At 41.8% G+C, this 14,066-nt stretch overlaps 2 protein-coding genes across 2 annotated transcripts; one reads left to right on the top strand and one right to left on the bottom strand.

The window, feature by feature from the left end:
- Positions 1–575: 575 nt before the first annotated feature.
- CUNH12orf60 (chromosome unknown C12orf60 homolog) lies at positions 576–4,303 on the bottom strand. Its single transcript, XM_067558957.1, has 3 exons — positions 4,219–4,303; positions 3,100–3,104; positions 576–1,367 (listed from the first exon to the last, which is right to left on the bottom strand). The coding sequence occupies exons 1-3, from the start codon at positions 4,301–4,303 to the stop codon at positions 576–578; spliced, it is 882 nt and encodes a 293-aa protein (XP_067415058.1).
- A 4,353-nt stretch (positions 4,304–8,656) lies between these two features.
- SMCO3 (single-pass membrane protein with coiled-coil domains 3) lies at positions 8,657–9,334 on the top strand. The gene has a single exon (XM_067559076.1). The coding sequence runs from the start codon at positions 8,657–8,659 to the stop codon at positions 9,332–9,334; it is 678 nt and encodes a 225-aa protein (XP_067415177.1).
- The last annotated feature ends 4,732 nt before the right edge of the window (positions 9,335–14,066 follow it).

Raw genomic sequence — 14,066 nt, 5'->3', positions numbered from 1 at the left:
CAAAATGAGATTAAGCGACTTGACCAAAAATTGCACATAAAGCCTGTGGCAGATAACAAGATATCCAGTTACTTTTCATCTCAAATCATAGTGATTTACTCTTCCCAGTTGGTCAATCAGATGAAAATCCAATCATGGTGGTTAACCTCCCAATGATCAGTACTATCACAGTTTATTTCAAATAAGCTAATTTCTGTTAGCTAGCCACTATAACCTGACCTGTCAAAGTGAATTGTTGCTATCAGAATAATCTAAAAATCTTGTCCAGAAAGTTCAAACATAGTTATTAAAACAGACACTGGTTCAGCATTTTGATTCTTGCTTGCACTTTCCCCCCCATTTATGCTAGTTTCCTGTTGATTTTTATTTATCAAGGTTTTAAATTAACAAAGCAAAAGGACTCCACCTTGACTCCTTAGTGCAATGCTGAAATCTAGACACTAAAAGTGATGGCAGAAATTATTATGGAATCAGCAATTAGCAGCAAGCCTTCTTTTGTTTCTTTGTACAACTTCCCTTGTAAGAAAAGAAGGCACAGATGTGTATTTCTAACACATGAACAATTGCCATATGGATCACTGCAACTTGTCTGTTATCAGTGAGATATAGGCCTCAGCCAGTTTAACAATGCATTGGAAAGATTGACAAGATGGTCTCAGCACTCTGACAGCCTCCTCCAGATAGTCTGCAGCTATTTTCATGGGGCTCGTAGAAGTCTGTCCCCAAAGGACAGTCTGCAGGAAGTTGGAAAACGAGAAGGCAGTTGATGGACTGCGAGGTCTAGCTTCTTGAGTCTTACTCCCTGAAGGGTAGCTCTCAGTGAATGTTGGTAGTATTTTGGCAATTTCATCATGGCTCACGAGAAGGTCAGCCACTCGGAGGGACAGGGCAGGAGAAGTCACTAGGTGATGAATGGCAGACTCTACTGTCTCAGGGAGATTGCCATGTTTCAGTAGCACTGCAGCAACTGGACCACCGATGCTTCCTAAAATTCCCTTATAATTCTCATAAAGGTCCTTCACAACTGTAATCTTCTCCTGCAGAGAAGTGATGGGCCCAGCAATCTTAGTATATAAATGGTGGCTGATGCTCTGCTGCACATCTTTGTCTTTCATTTCCACAACAGCCTGCATCTCTTTTAGAGTACTGATCAGGAGCTGAAGATTCTCTTTAATGCTCAGGTTTTCTCTCACTGTAATGATCGGGAGGCTGGTGCCAAGATTCTGATTGAGGATTCGGAATATTGTATTGGTGGAAGAGACATATATGTATATGAAATCATACAGAGTCTGGCTGGCTGCAAGCACCCTTTGTTTATCTCTCTCCATACCAAAGATGGACAACATTTCCAGAGAAGAGATTTGACACTGAAAAACAAACCAAAAAAACACAAGTGAGGAATCTAAGAGATACAGTACCTTTATCCTGAGCTATGCATCTCCAATAATAATACCATACACTTTTCTTTTTTCAAATCAAAACTACAATACAACTCCTCCTAAACAGTGTATCTCCAGTGTAGCTCTACATTTCATGTGCCTTATTCCCTGGGCCAAATGTAGATCTGATATAAAAAGGTGCAACTCAACTGATTTTGGTGCTTACACTAGGAATGAATCTGACCCTTTAAGTGTAAGCAGAAAAATGGAATTAAGAGTAGGGATGAAAGCATTCCGCTTGATTAGATTTATTGTTTTTAGGAAAAAATATACATTTCTTCACCCTTACTAGTTGTAATTGTTTTGGTTAAATCTAACATTTTATTTCCCCCCCCCCATATGTGTATACTGTGTGCTCCACATAAAATTAGAGCAAGGTCCTCTGTGGAGGAAGCAGAAAGGTACTAGCTACATAAGCACCATTCTTCATTCACAGGGTAGAATGGCTCAGTGTCAGGCATACTACTTCTTCCTTTTTCTGGAACAGTGAGCATCTCAGTGCACAAGTGTTGTGGAATGCTGCACTTCTGATATCCAGCTATTATGTACACATCACTTAGTCATTATTCCACAGCTCTTGGTAGGTTGATGCACAAGCAAACTCACTGGCTGGGCTTTCATTTTACCATTCTTTTGACTGCTAGGGAGAAATTCTGCCCTACTTCGTGCATGTGGGTGGTGAAGCGTAAAAGTTTCTCCACCTTTTAGCCCCTTCACCGTGCAACAGAGGGTAAGATCTAGCATTTGAATTTTCTACAAAAAAGATTAGTGATGGGCAAGCCAGACTAAATCTTTTCTCCAAACTCAAGAGCTCTGCAAGAGTTGCAATTAACATTCTTTAAACAAAAAAGTCAGGCATCCATGAATTTCCTAGTTTGGGCTGTAAGTGGAAGTTCTGAAAAATCAAGAGAGAGACAATGTGTGTATTCTGTATCCCCGTAGAAAGGAGCCACCAGTAATCTCCCAAAAAACCCTGTTGTCTTCAGGTTTCCAGTCTGATTTTCAAACTAATAATGTTGAGCTTTGAGAGGTCTGGAGCCGTGGAGGTCTAGCACGCCCTGCATTTAACACATTTCTGTTTACTGCATAGATGAGTTACTCCCAGAGGATAAATTCATTAGGGAAAATGGTCCAGACAGAGAGGCAATTAATAAACAGTTATCTTAATGAAATACCAGACATACTTTGAGAATAGAAAGACAGCATGGGTGTGTTGCAATGAGAAACAATCACCCCTTTTCAAAATGGACTCCAGTCACCATTTCACATACTCTGCAATATGCACTTATTAATTTGGTAGTTTAATTTTATAAGAAGGCCCATCTTAGCTGAAATTTCACGGTCTACAGCTAAGCATCTGAATTGAAAAGAAAGGTCAATTTTTTGAGGTTTCTCCAGCTCTAATTTAGATCTACTTCAAAAAGGCAGAAGGATTGGATGTGTATTTCCTGCTCATGAAGGGCTCAACTCTGCTTCCTTTTAAGTCAGTTGCAAAATTCCCATTGATTTCAGTAGGAGCAGAATCAGGCCTGAAATGTGTTATGCTCTTGTGTAAGAAAAACACTTCAAGGTCTAATAGTGACTAAAGAACCATCGGTAATGAAATGGAAACCAAGAAGCATTCCAAGTACTGTATCAGTGCCTGGCATGTGGGACTTACCAAATCTTATTAAGAAAGAAAATATTTTAAAATATTTAACACATTTAAAAATATTTACAAATAGGGTATTTCTTAGTTTACCTGGAGGAATAACTTTTAATTTCTTGTTAAATGCTTGCCAATCACATTCTAACCTATAGCATGAAGACTCAGAAAAGAAGGATTAGCATTGACCCGAAACCTTACAAGGAGTATCAAGGAGTTGAATTTGGCAGGAAGCCGTACACAAACTGGATGAATGCTTAAAAGGAATAAAGCTTAGTTGAAGGTCTCTCCATACCAGTCAGAGAAGAAAAGGCACATTCCTGCACCTCCACCCATTAGGGATGTGATATCATCAGGTTTTGCAATCTAAACTAGGTGACCCTGGTCAGTACTTGACTGGGAGACTTTCAAGTAAAACAAAAATCAGATTGTTGCATGAAATTAGTGTGTATGTAGTTAGAATTCAGTGGTTTACTGAAGGGTGGGAGGGGAGCCAGGCCCCCAGGTGCTGGCTTGGGCGGGGAGGGCGGCGCCGAGCTGGCGCCGGGCTGGCCCTTCATGACACACAGGGGGCAGGGGGCCCAGGAGATGGCCAGACAGAGCTCAGGGGCAGGTGTGGGGGGAGCAGGGGGTGAGCTGTGGCTGAGCAGGAGCTCCCCCTTCCTGCTTCCCCCTGGCTGAGGGGTGAGGCTGCCCCACCTGAGCCAGCGCTGGGCTGTGGGGCTGGAGCAGGAGATGCAGGTGCTGCGTGGTGGGTAAGTGCAGCCAAAGCCAGGCTCTGCTGCAATAAGTGCCAGAAAGTCCCCCCCACAGGAGGAGGTAAGCAGCGTGTCTCCCCACCTCCCTCCACAGGTACAGACTCCCCTTCCCTGGGGCAGTTGGGGGGGCAGCGCCATCTGATGGGAGCTGGGGACCTCTCCTGCCCTGCACGGAGGGCACATGAGGCCTGGGAGGAGGCGCAAATGCAGGCTTGGCCCCTGGGTGCCGGAGCCCCATGATACACCACTGTTAGAATTCTCTCTCTGTGCACACCCAAAACTCTGAAGTCAAGAGAAGTTTTGTGTCCTGATTCTGTACTGAACCAATTATTCAGAGGAAAACCAAACTGGAAATTATGGATTAATTTTTCCTCACCTGGCAGTAGAACAGATCTCTTCCTTTTATTCTCAGAATGTATCCATTTTGACTTGAGGAAGGGTCTGTCAGTTGGCATGGCCATGGTGATTGCATCTAATATGCAAGAAGTCCCCCTACCCAAAGTTAGATGCATAGGAGTGAGTTTGTCTTTTTGTGAGATTCCCACTATGGAGTTTAAATGGAATTAGTGTTGGAGTACAGGCTGCCCTGCTGTGACAGACGCTTGTACTACCAAGCCTATTTTTTTGGGTATATACTTCTCTATTTGTGTTGGACTGCCCATAATTTTTCATTTAGAATTCACAGATGTGCAGTTAAGCAACATTTAGGTGTTTGTGATTATGTTTGCAGGACGCTCAAGTTTATGAAGTACATATTTTTAGAAATATTTTTGATGGAACATGCGTTAGATGCACGTAGATTTGTGCTGTACCTGTTCATTGCATAAACAGAAGACTATGGGCTCTTGGGTTGTCAATCAAATGATTCTGACCAACTTGAAATAAACTAAACAATTTTAAAACTGAAAGGGGGAAAGAGAAACAATGAGTTGAGGGTGGGTATAGAGTCGAGAGAGCAGTGTTACATTAAAATTATCTACAGACCAGGCAGGCAACAGGACCCAGCTGAATCAACAGTCCCTGCAGACTTAGGTCATCACATTCCACCAGAAACAGCCAGAGAAACCCAGTGAAAAGAGAATTCACTGTTCTGCACACCTACAGCTGATTACGGAGCTCTGACTAAAAAGCAGGTAGGCAGCCTTTATGATTTGTTGTGTAGAATCCCTTATAAATTATATATTGGGCTGCAGAGGCTGACTTATAGTATGCACGAATATTTAAATAAATATGTATGGATACCTTGGCTATTTGACTATAGGAGTGATATAACATACATCATGGTCTTCAGAGGACATGTCAACAGGAGCAATAGGATAAACTGAAACAATCCTAGATTGGCCAGGAATAATGAATGTGAGCTAATAGACCTCTTCCATCTCTTAAACTTCTATTATACTAATGACATTCACAAAAGTTGTGCTCCATTCAGCACAATTAATCCTGTCCAAATTTGTACAATACCTACTAACCAACAACATCTAACAGAGAATGTATTAGAGTGAAAGGACCCAAATACCACGCTGAATCAGAAAGAAGCCCGTACTCCATTTTCCTTAGGTAGAATTGATAAGAAATCAGACCTGCTTTCACAAGACTTTGCTTCAGTTCAGTTCATGGCTTTTCATCAAAAGCACAAACTCTTAATGTACACGCAAAATACCGCCTCCATCCTGAAAAGAAAAATAAGCACGAGGTGAAGTGATTGCTGTTTTTGTGTATGGCAGATCTACAAAATAAGTGGGTGAAGGAAACACAGTAGATGTAATATATTTGGATTTTCATAAATCAATGTAAATTTTCTACACAGTGTTACTACTTATTTAAATTCCAAATAGCTTGTGGCTGAACATTGTCACTTGGATCAAAAGCTGGTTAAAGGACAATTGAAAAAATTATATATAGCATTGTAATTTGCTGAGGAAGGAAGTGGTGCCTAGTAAAGCACCACAAGGTAGGTGCCAGCTGATTCTATATTGAGAAAAACTACTGAGGACAGAGAATGACATGAAGGAGCCTAGCAGTAAGAAATGGCTATCTGATCTACCATATCTTAGATGTTTCTAAGGTGCCCATCACTGTGTTATTTAAGCACAATAACAAAATGAGACTTATCTTGGAAAAATGCCACCTAATAAACAAAAATAACCCTAAGCCCCAATTGTCAATGAGAAAGAGGATAATGCAAAAACACAAACCAGAAAACCTATGCGCCCAAGGATGAAGGTAAATAACACATTCAATATGGCTTGTTAATGCAATACAGAAGCAAAAAAGGCCAATAAATGTTAGGCTGCATATACAAAGGCAACGTGTCATGAAGTAGGGGAATAATACTCCCTTCTTTATGCTTTAGTGCTATAAAAATAGTGACAAACGGGAGACTGTCTAGACAAAGACAAGAAAAATGATTAGGGAGAAGATTTTAGGGAATGATTAAAAGAGCTAAAATCATATATCACAGCTTGGTTAAGTGATAACTAAGAGACAGATTCTGCCTTGCCTTTACATGGGAGCTCAAGTTAGGCCAATGCAAGCAGCCTGTGCTCTCAGGCAGAACTGCAAACTTTGCAGTCAAGGGGGGCAGTGACTGCTCAGTTCCTACTTTCCCAGGCACGCAGCAGTCCCAAAAGACGTGAGAGAAGATGGGGCTATGGTCTCCCACCCATTGCACTGGAGCAGGACTGGCACACAGTGGGGAGCAGGTTACTACCCCCCACAGGGGTGGGGAAGTGGATGTGTTCTCTCTGTGCACCTGGGGAGTTGAGAGAGAGATTTTAACTCTGAGGCAGAATGCCTCCTGGTGCTCCTACTGGGGCAGTGCCATCAAGCATCACACCATAATATGGGCAGTTCCTAAATGGCATGATCAAATTCTAAATCTGGGACAAGATAACTGTCTTCAGATGCTTGGTGGATAGAGAAGATTTTTATGGTGTTAGAGAAAAAACAGGTATTTTAGATCAAATTAAGAAAGGGAAAGTTTATGTTAAATATATCAGGACAAAAATACAGTGAGATATATTAGGTGTTGTGTCAGGTGGTATAAGTTAGGCCTTGGCTACACACAAAGGTTGTACCATATTAAATGTTCCGGTATAGTTAAAGCAGTACAACCTCCCTAGTATGGGTAATATTGGTATAAAGGTGCTTATATATCAGGATCGCTTATTCCCCTGTGGGAACAAGAATAAACTATACTTAGGCTTGGCAGAATTCAATTTGTATTTCCCCCCCACCAATTTTAACAATTAACATTAATTATATTTTTCAAAAAATGTTTAACTATTTTTATAATTGTGGGAAATTAAGGGGGAGGGTGGGACTGGGGTTAGAGGAGTGATGACAGCGAGGATGCAGCCGTGGTGGGGCCCAAGACACCTGTGCATAAGGTGCGGGGGATGGTGTGGTCCTGGCCTGGCAGACCAGAGATCCCTGGCCAGGACTGCAAGGAGGACGAGCCCCAGGCCTGCTGGGAATGGCCCCTGAATTCCCGGCTGGTGAGTGGGGCCATGACAGCAGGGCTGCAGAGGGTTCCGTCTATGGCCAGCTGTGGAGCTGGTGACACCCGATCCCTGTAGGCACAACTAAGGTGCAAGGAAGGCTGCAGTCCTGGCGGGGCACAGGACAGATCGTTGGCCAGGGCTGCAAGGAGGAGGATGAGCTACTGGCTGTGCAGGAGGCTACCTTGCTGCTGAATGGCTTGTCTGGGGATGGGAGCTTGGGGGCACATCCTCCTCCTTCTTGCAGTCAGTGGCCTGGTGTCTCTGCTCTGCCCTGCTAGGACCACAGCCTTCCCTGCACTGTGTGACTGCAGGGATTGGGTGTCACTGACAGCGGCCTGAAGCAGTGCTGGGAACTCTGATAGCAGGGCTGTAAAGAGCTCCCTTGGCTGCTGTAGGACTGGTGACATCCAGACCCTGCAGACACCAGGTGCAGGAAAGGTTGCAGGCCTGTTGGGACGGAGAAGAGACCCCAGCGCTCCCCAGCTGGCGCGAGAGCCAAGCTGTGACAGCAGAACTGCAAAGGTCTCTCTGCACAGCTGACGCGCCAGTCACAACCGATCCCTGAGGGCACAAGATAGAGGAGTTGAGAGGAGGAAACTGCACTTGAGCTGACTGTTATTGACGCATATTTTTTTTCATTGCTTTCAGTGCGTCAGCTGAAATAGATGTTTAGCAGCATCTCTCCATTTAAATCCAATCATATCCCATGTGATATAAATCATAAATCATATCCCCATGTGAAATTGTTATACTGGTACAAAAACTGTGTGGAACAGGTTTTTGACTTTCTCTGATTCCCTTAAACTTATTTTACACCAACTTGCTAATATGCGAGTGAGTGAGTGTAAGGGAGTCAAGTCAGTTTAATTTATGCACCAAAGAACCAGAAAAAAGTATTAGCTAGAGGACAGACTTGCCTATTTAGCTGCTTTTCTTGCTACAGCCCTCTCTTCTAGACCTTTGATGACATGATTTTCACCTATTCAAATTCCCTTACAGTCAGCCAGAGTCATTGGGCTAAATTCAAAGGTGATGTCAGCTGCACAGTGCTAAGCAGATACAAGTTTAAGGAAGTCTATAGTGGTGTAATGTACATGTTGGACAGATACAGAAGTTGTAAATTATGTCATCGTAAAACTACTTCAAGACATTCTGAGTCACACCTATGTATTTGACTTGTTGGGTCTAAAATGAGTCTGTGACCGAGAGGTTCTGTATCCCAGTTCAATTCAGTCCCCTTCCAGTGTTCTGGGTTTTAAAGATGGTAACATACCTTATTTTTCTCTCTCAGCAGCTATTCTCTGAAGAATGGCTCTGAGTGACCTCTTCTATCCTGATAACCCGAAGAGACGGCAAGAAGTGATACATCTGCACCAGGAGCTGCTGGACGGCATGTTGGCTAATTTCCATGCCACAAACGAACTGATTGCAGTACTGAATGCACACTTGGGGTGCACAATTGCCCAGATTAAGATGGAAAAAGGTGGCACCATCAAAGAAAACTGTGACATCATCATCCGAGCCATGAGTGAGATCCAACAAGAAGTATGGAAGATTGACAAAGAAATGAAGGAAATGCTGGAGCCAATGCTGTACCAAAAGCTTTATGATATCAAAGAGGCAGAGGTAGAGAAAATTGCAATAGCACATAAAGCTTTTTCTATTGTTCTAGGAGAAGCTACTTCTATTGCTGGTATGGTAGCTGTAAAACTAATTGGCTCAAATACTATAATTTTTGCTGTTAACAAGCTGGTCAGTCTGCTTGCCCAAATTGGTGCTTCTGTTCTTGGAGGTATCGGCATTGCTATTCTTGGGCTAGGTATTGACATGATCCTCCAGGCCATCCTGGGAGCAGTCGAGAGGGATCAACTTCTGGCAACTGTTAAAAGTTATGAGGAGCATCTGGCTGAATTTAAGACAGCCTCAGAAAAATATCAGTGTGCCATAAATGAAGTAACTTCCATGGTGAAATGTAAAATTAAATGAATGGCTTTTAATGTTCTCTCTGGCTATCACAATGACCACAACAATTATACTTACATTAATTTTTTCAGATTCTTTATGGTAGAGTGACAGCTCTTACTTCTTTTTTAGTGGCACATAAAATAGCTGTGGAAATGGGGGTCTTGATGGCTCAGGGAATTGGCACAGACATATTTCAATAGGTAATTGGTTCAAGCCCACTCCAGGTAGGCAGTATATGACAGTACTGGTTCCAGATGTCTGGTAGCTTATGTGAAATTAGTTGATCATTTTCCAGTCCACTTCCAAATGATCAAAGTACAAAAACCACCATCATAACTGTCACTAGTTTCTACAGTCTGGAAAAAGACCAGGTTCACATTAGACACTTTTACTGGATTAGAAATGTTAGTTAGAGACATGATTTTTAAATGACATTTCTATACCACAAGAACTCTAGTGGAGATGTAGTTATCCTGGCAATAAAATAAAATAAAGTTTTTGCTGAAATAAACTGCATCTGCCCTAGGAGGGTTTGCTGTTATGGCTATATTGACAAAACTTTTATAATGTAGATGCAGCTTGTTTCAGTAACCTTTATAGGGAAAGGTCAAGGAATATTTAACTGCTATTTCCTGCAACTGTTGTTCCAGTTTGGTGGAGCCACAGTGCACATCTTAAGATAAATTCTAATCTTGACAGCTTTGTGGTTTTTGAAAATTCCCTAAGCCCAGTAGTTAAGAGAATTTGGCTCAAGTACCCCAGGGGGCTTTATTTACAGTATCTCTTAATAACTTTTTATATACTCATGGCCCTGTTCCTATAAACACACACGTAATTAACTTTGTGTACGTGTGTAGTCCCACTAGGGTCAGTGGGACTACACGCAAAAGTGTTTGCAGGATTGTTGGCCTATAAATCATAGGACTTGTTATGTTATTTTATTTTCCTTTAAAGTGATTCACATGCTAGTGATGTGATCATACAGAGGGTTTGTTCAATACAGTTCTAAGTTTCATACATCATTACAGGAACAGCACAAAATTAAATGTCCTTAAATTGCGTACTTTGAAAACAAAAGGCTAGAGCAGAAAGTTTGATTTATATTCTCTTTCTCTGACATGCTGTGATTTGTTTCTCTGCTTTGTACTTTGCAGTAAAATTGTAATTTGAAAAGAATTAGAAATACACATTATAGGTTTTGAGAGTTCTCCTCCCTATCTGTGGCTGATTTAATCCATAGGTACGTGTTCCTTCTATCTCAAAAATCAAATCGGAACCATATCATCCATAGTACTTACTAAAAGAAAGATTACAATCTATATTATAGGATGCCATATATAAATTACTCAGTAAATTATGCAGTATAGATTATCATCCCAGGGTTGTACACAGGTCCAACTTTTCATACTCAACAAATATATTATGACTAAACAATTCAGAAATATTCATTAATACTTAGCAGTGTGTTTGTATAATAGTAATAACTAGCTCGTATCTGTGAAAAACTACCAGACTGGGAAGATTGTAACTCTTCCTTCTATTTTCATCTCCTTCCCATTCTCTTTTCCACTTTTTGATCTTTTCTTCTCCTATTTCCCCTCCTTCTCTTTATTTCCCACTTCCCTTTTCCCCTTGTCCTCCCTTCCCCTTTCCTTTCTTATGTTTCATTTCCTCTGTAGGCTGCAGCCACTAGAGGACAAAGTGGTTGTGTACACTTCCGCATGTCTGACAATGATCCATTCAGCAAAAGGGCACTGGGAGGACTCACAGACAGATACCTTGCAATCTGTATCCGGATAATCCACCATAAAACATGAGGAAATCCTCAATAAAAATTAAAAAAAATGTAAAGACAAAACAAATGTCATTCACCTTATTACACTTCCTTGACAACGGTAGCAAAGAAGGAAAGGCAAATCCACTGGGGGAGGAGAAGAAGGAAGAGGGTGCTCATCTTAGAGGTTGCGGCAGGCGAGCTGTCCCAGAGAATACAGAGCATGAGGCAATGACCTCACAGAGGCCTGTGGCAGGTCAGCAGTCTTGCATGATCCAGGAGATGAGGCAGCTCTACCTCACAGAGGTATATGCAGATACACCAGACAGGAGGAACCCTGTGCTTTACCTTTGAAACAGGTTAAAGTCAACTGTAAATTAGCCCAGACATTTACCAAATTCTTCTTTCCAAATCCTACCAAAATATAATGTGGGTGGTTATTTTTATTATTGACAGTTGTGTTTTTATTTATTGTAAAAAATACTTGCGTGTTTTGTGTTCCACCTTTCAGCATGCACTCAACTGCCAGCAAATCATTGGTGTGAATAAAGAGAAGGCTGAGTGGAAGCAGCCTGTTTCTCCTTTTTAGTGTCACCTGCAAGTGAATCAGTGTTTCTTGAAATTGGAAGGAATGTCTGTTTTCCCTAGTCCTTCTTGCCAGGGCCACATGTTTGTTCCTCTGGTTACTTAGTGGGTGATCATCGGCCAGGGGGAAATCTCACAAGACTTCTATTCTGGTCCCACCAGGACTACTTCTAAGGGGTAGAGAGGTGTTTATTCACTAGGCTCATTTAGTCCTGGACTTTCCTGGTGAAACTACCAAGGGTCAGTTAGTGTCCCAAATGTATGTCGACTTTTGTGATGTGGGCATAAGTCCAGTAGGAACTCGACTGAATGATCACCAACTTATTTCACGCAGATTACTAAGGAGCCATCAGACTTTGTCACTTCTGACCACACAGCTTTATTTTTAGCTAAATATATATTTGATGAGGTTATCGGTCAGACTGATTCTGATAACCTACAACTTCACTCCAAAATTAACATGATCCCTCCCAGGTATTTCCTGAGGTTCAGAAAAGAGGGGGAGAATTCTTGATTAACATTTTCCGTGTATCTATAATTGTCATCTGCCCATGCACTCAATATCAAAATAACTGACAGAAAATGCTATTCTTACTGTCCAACTTAACTGAAATTAGAATTTCTGTTTTCATGACAACCCCAGACCAAAGAGCTTGGAAAAAGTCTATGGAGTTGTAGATGCTTAACCAAACTAAATCTTTTGAAATTTGTTTAATGTATTCACAGATTTCAAGGCCAAAAGAGACAATTAAATCATGTAGTCTGAATTCCTATATAATACAGGCCATAGAATTTCATCCAGTTTCAGCCTCAGAGAGTCCTATAACTCGTGTTTGCATCCAGTCTTGATCTAAAGACAAAGAGATGGAGGATTCACCATTTCCCTTGGTAGTTTGTTCCGATAGTTAATCAGCCTCATTGTTAAAAACAAGCACCTTATTTCTAATTTGAATTTCTCTGGTTTTAACTTCCAGCCATTGGTTCTTGTTATACTTTCTCTGCTAGATTAAATAGCCCATTGATACCTGGTATTTTCTCCTCACGAAGGTACTAATCCACCATAATCAACTCACCTTTTAAGCCTGGTTTACACTTAAAAATTAGATTGACCTAGCTATGATGCTCAGGGCTGTGAAAAATGTTGTGTTCTAGCCACAGCAGTTATGCTGATATAACCCCAATCTGAGGCGACATGGGGGCATGCGGGGTCATGTGCCGCTCCCAAATTTGCTGCTTGGCTTGTACTGAATACGCTCATACAGACTGAGCATGCTCACTAACACCGTTGAAGCTGGCTGCCCTCACTCTGCCCCTCCACTATTGGCAGGCCCAGGTCGTCTCTGTCCACCACAGAACACCTGTTGTCTGCTCCCTTCTACAACACACATTTAAAAAAAAATCACCTTAAATATATACGTCAGCTTCTCCAAAAGAAAATGACTGATCAGTAGCTTCTAAAAGGAGCTCTGGTCTGTTGAAAGGGTGTCAACCTTTCCTTGTCCAAAGTTTGGAAAATGATCAGATTTTTTTGTTGTTGCAAGAAGCAGTCAAACCACCATTAACCCAGATTCAAATTGTTTTACAATCTTCTAACAAAACTATAGGGGGAAAAATGACTGATTCTCCCTCCCCCTGCACCCTCCAGTCTTCTTTTAACCTTCTACACCTCCATACATTGTCAGACTTTTTCAGAGTCCTTCAGTCTCGGGCTAATTTGTCTATATTTTGCCACCCTAGCTAATTTTATTTTTAGTGTTTTCCCTCTTTCCCCTTTTCCTCTCTGTCCCAAATCCTTCCTTCTCTCTCTCCTCCATTTTGACCAGTAGAGCTGGTGCGTTTCCCCAGTGTCAGTATTTCTTTCCCATTCTACTTCCTTCCACCTTTTCTCGTAACTCATCCTGCTCAATCTCCTAGTCAATTTTGTTGCTCATCTCTGAACTTCCTCCATTTTTGACTCTCAATATACCAGAGGGCTTCTGAGGCTGCAGCTCAGGTGCTCTCTTTTAGCCTCCCCAGTTTCCAGGTGCTCCCCTTCCCTATCCCATCACTACTCAGCAGAATGTCTGATGGAGAGAGAAGAGGGAAAGAGAAGTCATTGGGAGAGAATGAAGAAGGGGCAAAGGGCATATGACAGAGATTGGAAGTAGCTGAGGGAGGACTGAAAAAAATAAAAGGACAGAGATTATAGTTGTAACTGTAGGAGAGTAATGAGTTAAAAGCTGGACAAATGGCCAGGCCTATGTTACAGGGAATGGGGTCAAGGCACAGGCAAATCTTGTTTTTGCTATTTGGTATGAACTCTTGTTAGAGTCTGTTATCTCTCTTCTTTTCCTCCCTTCCTGGCCATCTGCGCAGGGGATGAGTCTATCACCACTCCTGCGCAAGGCCATGGTG

This window comes from Emydura macquarii, unplaced genomic scaffold (genome assembly GCF_026122565.2).
Source record: "Emydura macquarii macquarii isolate MOO-44397 ecotype Brisbane River unplaced genomic scaffold, CSIRO-AGI_Emac_v2 contig_2205, whole genome shotgun sequence".
NCBI classification, from domain to species: Eukaryota; Metazoa; Chordata; order Testudines; family Chelidae; genus Emydura; species Emydura macquarii.
This window is presented reverse-complemented; position numbering and strand designations above follow the sequence as displayed.